This window comes from Cheilinus undulatus, linkage group 8, assembly GCF_018320785.1.
Source record: "Cheilinus undulatus linkage group 8, ASM1832078v1, whole genome shotgun sequence".
In the NCBI taxonomy this organism is placed as follows: domain Eukaryota; kingdom Metazoa; phylum Chordata; class Actinopteri; order Labriformes; family Labridae; genus Cheilinus; species Cheilinus undulatus.
The window spans coordinates 50386529-50392937 of NC_054872.1; the positions used below are offsets into that span (position 1 = coordinate 50386529).

The following is a 6409-nucleotide window of genomic DNA, read 5'->3' on the forward strand; positions in this document are numbered from 1 at the left end:
AAGCTATTCCAATCAAAAACATCTGAATAGGCCAAGTTCAATGTTAACATAGGAGCCCTTCTTTGATATCACCTTCACTATTCTTGCATCCATTGAACTTGTGAGTTTTTGGAGAGTTTCTGCTTGAATTTCTTTGCAGGATGTCAGAATATTCTCCCAGAGCTGCTGTTTTGATGTGAACTGCCTCCCACCCTCATAGATCTTTAGCTTGAGGATGCTCCAAAGGTTCTCAGTAGGGTTGAAGTCAGAGGAGGATGGGGGCCACACCATGAGTTTCTCTCCTTTTATGCTCATAGCAGCCAATGACACAGAGGGATTCTTTGCAGCATGAGATGGTGCATTGTCATGCATGAAGAAAATTTTGCTACAGGAGGCACTGCTCTTCTTTTTTACCATGGAAGAAAGTGGTCAGTCACTTTCTTCCATGGTAAAAAAGAGTCGCCTCTGGAGGATCCTACACCTTCAGGTTGGTGGGACTCCAGAGGCACCAGCAGCTTCAAATGCCTGTTTGCTGCTTTGTAATGATTAGCATCTGCTCTCTTAATCCCATGAGTTTGTCCATCAGAAACCTTCCTCATTATGCCTTTACCTGCATGAACCCGTCTGTGCTCCGAATCAGCCACAAATGTCTTCACAGTATGATAATCACAACTATTTTTTCATGAAATATGTTTTCATCCCTTGTCCAAGGCATTACACTGTTTGACACTTTTCAGCAGCAGAGATCCTTTTTCTTTCCCATATTGCTGAAACCTGTGGCCTGCTTAATAATGTGGAACAGTGCATTTTGAGGTTTTTATTTAAAAAAAAATGGTTATCACTATGAAGTTTGTTCAAAAACATTTGAATTATGCTCTAACAGCTGATGACTTGAAAAAAACTCTGACTGTCATTTGCATTAATATTTAGGAAAATAAGAGAAAATTTCATTTGCTTAATAATGTGGAAAGCAGTGTATGCTCAACTTCCCTGCTGCAGCATGCAGCACCTGTGGTTATTATTAACCTAAACGTTAACATTTCTCATCACTGATCCACACACAGAAAGAAGAATTAGAGGACCACAACGCTGTGCCAGTGCTGAACCAAGGAGCCAGGCCACTACGCACAGTGCATGAGTTTAAATACTCTGGTATAGCTCTGTGTGTCCATTTGTTGTTTCCCATCATCACGCAAGCTTTCACAAACAGTGTGATCAGTAGTGTGGGCACTGCTTACCACGCCAGCTCTGCTCTCAGCCTTTGTCTCTCTTCATCATCTTCAGCTCTCAAGTACAGTTTCCTCCTGTATGAACAGAAGAAAGTATTCTGTGAAATCAGGTACACAGGCCTATAAATATTTGTCCTACAGTCATGAGAACAAACTCTGCCTACATTGTATCACTAAACTCTCTCCAGGTTTCTCTGCTCCATCTCTCTAACCAACACTGCTGTCTGTTACAATGAGAAGACAACCAGTTCATGTTTTTGGACACTCTCTCATCTCTCTCCTGCTCTTGTACTGTCATAGTGAACCCAGGAAGATGCTAGATAGAGGGTGTGAGGCTGGAAGCTCACACGTGAGAGAGAGAGAGAGAGAGAACGGCTGAGCCAATCAGAGCAGAGAGAGTGGGGAACATGATGATCTAGTCATTTCTTCATGTTTTAGGGCTTTGGTGAAAATGTTTGGCGCTAGAGCCACCACTTCCTTTCCAGTTGCCTACTGCCTATAACTTTGGCCAGTTCTGATCAAAAGTAGGGGGGGTTAATCTCTGTTTCTGTGAAAGTGCAGGCGTTTGGGTATGACACACCTGGACAACCAGCATGGTTATCGTGTAGTGTGTGGCCTGCTTAAGGTGAACATGTGAATATCACAATAACATGCAGTCTCAATTCACACAACTCAAACCCTTCAAATCCCACCTGTCTCCAGTCTCTACCAGCGTTCCTCAAGGTTCTGTCCTGGGCCCCTACGATTTATCATCTATGTATTTCCTCTTAGTTTCATCTCCCATAAATTCAACATTTACTTCCACTGCTACACGGATGACACTCAACTAGATCTATCCACCAAACCCAACTCCATCCATTATCCACATCACCCCACCTTGCAAAGTGAAATAAAGTGCTTACGAAGGCGCAGAAATAAAATCTATTATTATTCTCCTTGTAAGTATGAAGCCTGCAACTGCTTTTTCTGACCTGCTTCTTGTATATAAAGTGCTTAACAAATGTATTAGACCACCCTAACCCTAACCAAAGTAAGGTTTATGCCACAGCTGCCCTAAATTAACAGCATTAGTAATTACCAAAATCATTTTTTATGTTTCTGCAATGGTTAATACACCAATATGTAGAAGCTCTTTAACCCAAACGATAATTTTAATGCTAAAATAGAATTATTATTGTTATCCATTAATTTTCAAATTTACTGATTTACAAAAAAATGAAAAAAATAGTAAATCACATTAATATTTCTTGATTAATATGTCAAATTATAGTTATTTACTTTCATTCCTAAACAGAAAAACTAGTTTTAGTGGTTGAATGTTATGCTTGATTAATTTCTGACTTCTCAGAGAAGCCCAGTGAGCCGGCTCAAATTTGGGTGAATTCAGTTTGAAATTCCTCATTCCTGTTCAAAATGGTTAAACGTAGAGCTGACTGAAAATCAAAGAGTCTGCATTGAAGCACTTCATGATGCTTCAATATGACAGGTGGTCTAATACATTTGTTAAGCACTGTACATCTCTGTCTCGTTTAATGCCACAGCACGCATCTACGACTGAACATGAATTTATTTAGCGAGTCAGGAGTTTAAACACATTTCAAACTATTGTTTAAGCGGCATCACTGTAGTGCTGAACTAAAAACAAACCGAGGTGACCCAACTTGTGTGAAAGCCCAGACAGACCGACAGATAGGCTCTGCAAAGCGAACACAGTCCGTATTATCACAGACATTACACTAAGAGAGGAAAAACACAGGTTTATCATGTTTACTGTATTAGAGTTTAAACACAGCGGCGCGAGTGAGTGACGTTCAGTTAGTTACGTGGCTGCTTTTACTGCTAGAGCAGAACTTACTGCTGACTGGACCCAGAATAAGCCGTTTCCCATCACTTTGCTAGCTAGTGGCTGCGTCATGGCTTGTGTGGGCTCTACAGCTGAACGCACCCATTTAACAACTGGTAATGACGGCGATGCACAAGTCCATTCCCTGGCAGAATTTTTACAGTTGACAGTATTGATACTGGTTTACTGCCCGGTGTCCACCACTACATTTCAGTGCTATTGACTGCTTTAAGTATGTGTTTGATGGATGTAAACGGTCTTGTCAATTTCGCCACTCGGCTGCACGCCTTTGATTGAGATGTTGACACACATTTGCCTGGCTGCTTCCTTTAGTTACCACAGTTTTTAAACAAATATTGCAGCGTGCTGTGGTGTGTTCATGGTCTCAAGCTGCAGCCCTGAACCAGGTAGAAACAGCTAAAGAAAAACTCAGGATTTGCACCGGTAGCCGTGCTGTTCTTTGCGCGTCGCTGTGGTGAAGGAGGGGGAGGGTGTAAACTAAGGGAGCCCCAGGGGGATATCAGAAAATCTAGATTTTTATTTTCAATTCGTCCTAACAAAAAATTTAATCAAATCTCTAAATCTGATATATCGCACAGACCTACTTCAAATTCATCCTTTTCCTCCTTAAATACTTTGAAAATAAATCCATTGCAAAAGAGGGTCCGTTGAACCCTGTTTCAACATGTTCAGACCTTAAAAAAAGAAAAGGAAATTACTGATACCAAATTTGTGCTTTTAAATTATTCCATCTGTTGAGAGAAACACATTTTACTTTTGATTTGAGTTTCACAGTTTAAAAATAAGAGACAGCTCTTTGAACCAACAGCTAAGTCAAAGAGAAAAAGGCCTTTTCTCTTCATGTGTGAAATCAAACAGAATTCAGAAAAGACAAAGAATATATAGACCACAAGACTTGGTGACCTTCTTTGAAAATGAACCCTACCAGACATCAAAAAAGCTCTTCTTCACAGGAAGTAGGTTCATGGGTATGTCCATGTCTGGGAAAATTCTGCTGCCAGTCAATTTCTTGTTCAGACCTGAAAGAAATGAACAAGTTACAAGAGAAATTACAAATATTAGGACGCTGATGTCTGAGGAGAAAGATTTGGAGCTTTTCAAGAATCCAAAGTACTTGGTAAAAAAGCCAAGAGGAATTTCCCAAAGCGACAGATCCTCTGATAGCTGCTTGGTGCTACGTTCAAAGACAGATCAGCTCAGTTAAACAAAAAATGCGATAATCTGACATCATCTTCGGTTTGAAGATGACCATTTTGAAACCTAAAGCCCCTAGAAACTTGGCTTGAAATATCAGAAATTCAAATATGAAATAAAAACTGATGTTCATTGTCCACAAAAAATCTGAGTGAGAGAAAACGTAAATATGAGAAACTCCTGTTAAAAAAACGTGTATCTTGGTAGTTTATACCAGTGGATCTCAGCTGGCCAAGCCTCAGACCCACAATGAAATCCTAAACAAGAAACAGCAACCTGAATTTCTGACTTTTATCAACTAATCAGATTTATTTAATGAAAACAGTAGTTTGGACCTCATCCAGCACAAATCAAAGATACAGGACAAAACCAGAGTGTTTAAAAGAGCTTAACAGACTTTTTGAAACATTTTTGGATTCCAAGAGCACATGTATCCATCCTGCATGCTCCAAAATGTCTTCATCACAGAAAGATGCAGTATGTAGAACTTTGTGGAAAGTATCTCAGATATTTCAGAAAATTTACAACATCAGAGAAATTCTTAATTTTCAAAACAGGATGCGTTTTTTTATGAAGGCCGGACGAAGGTTTCTAGTTAGAGATTAATAAAAACATAACTCAACGTTACTAGTTACCTTGGATGTTGCAGAAGTGTAGCAGAAACTTTGAAATATGTCTGTAAATCTCGGAAAAGATATATTTCTTAACTTTACCTTTCCACGACCAAACACGACCTGCTTCCTCAAAAACGAAACTAACTCATGCTGCGTTCTAGGCAACCCGTAACTCCTGTTTTTCCCACCTGTAACTCGTGAAAGTGCACTGGAACGGCCGTCGAACTCGTAACTTCCCACCCGTGAACTCGTACCAGATCGATGCACTCCGAGTTACAACTTGTGACGTCACATCACTACCTAAACAATATGGCAGCGTTTCAAAATAACGACAAATACCGTGAAATATAAAGTATACGCTTCTGTTACCTTATGCGCCGTTTCCCCTCCTCCGTTTCACTCAAACGAGCAAGTTGCAGGCTCCTTTGGTGATTGAAATGATTAAGCATGAATCTTATAATGTCTGCCATGTTGGTTTGTTTACATACCAGAATTCCTTGCGATCAAACCGAAGTCGTAATTTGCCTGGAACGCTTTCAGGTCGGAACTCGGAGATTTCGACTGGGAAATTTCCGAGTTACGGGTTGCCTGGAACGCAGCATCAGAAAGAAATCCCCGCAGCATGCTCAGGGGAGGGGCGAGACCCCACACCGGGGCCCCCTCCCCATTTAGCTAACGGCTATCACAGCGAGTCAACAAAATATTTAGAGGCATCTCATTTAAGGTAACAAATCCAGGGAAGCACAAGGTAGTGGTCAACTGACATGTAAGCGTCCCCGCCAATTATTAACGGTTGAGCACTTGAACACATTACAGTTCGACGTTAGGACTTCTTGGATCTCCAAGGAGCCTCTGAATGCAGCGTACAAGTCCCGCCTCTTGACCCCAGTTTGGCTGTTTGATTGGCTGTTAAGGCTCCGCGCTGACGTCTGAGAGGCTGCAGTTCTGTGTGGTTTCTGTCATTCTATGTGACTCAAAAAGAGAGGTGCCTGATAGCTGAAGCATATACCTCCCATACTACTTTTGGAGATAGTAGTTAGTAGTTTACATCTGTTGAGGATGCTACAGAATAACTTTCCCAGGTTGCTGCTGACACATACACCTCTGTTAAATGTCCAGTGTTTAAAATTAGATTAAATAGTTTAACTAAAGTCGTGTTCAATTTTTGGTCACTGAAATTGAGCATCAGATATTAATATCAATAAATATACATCAATAACTATCTTTATCAGTGTTGAGTTTGAGGAAGTTGTGTGAGAACCAGGATCAGATTTCCTGTTAACATTCACAGAGGGAGGAGTTTGGTTTGGTGGATAAATAGAGCTGGGTGTCATCCACGTAGCAGTGTACATAAATGTTGAATTAACAGAAGACGTGACCAAGAGGAAGTACATAGGCAGTAGGAAATTGGACAGGAAGTGCCGTCGTTAGCCTTGAACATTTTCAATGAAGCCCTCAAACATGATCAAATGACCAGATTGTATGTTCCCCACTGTGTGTATATATATACACAGTGGTTAACAAATGTA

At 40.6% G+C, this 6409-nt stretch overlaps 1 protein-coding gene across 5 annotated transcripts in view; it reads right to left on the reverse strand.

Annotated features, from left to right (window-relative positions):
• LOC121513236 overlaps positions 1-5712 on the reverse strand; it is a 17955-nt gene extending 12243 nt beyond the window's left edge. For 2 of the 5 annotated variants that reach the window (XM_041792840.1, XM_041792839.1), the window contains exons 1-3: positions 5369-5712; positions 3998-4091; positions 1218-1283 (exon numbers count right to left, since the gene is read on the reverse strand). In XM_041792840.1, coding sequence (XP_041648774.1) covers positions 1218-1283; positions 3998-4091; positions 5369-5504 — 296 coding nt within the window. In that variant the 5' untranslated portion in view covers positions 5505-5712. Of the gene's footprint in view, positions 1-1217; positions 1284-3997; positions 4092-4979; positions 5036-5249; positions 5343-5368 lie in introns of those variants that run through there. The other 3 variants (XM_041792838.1, XM_041792842.1, XM_041792841.1) reach the window with 3 other exon arrangements.
• Positions 5713-6409: the final 697 nt, after the last annotated feature.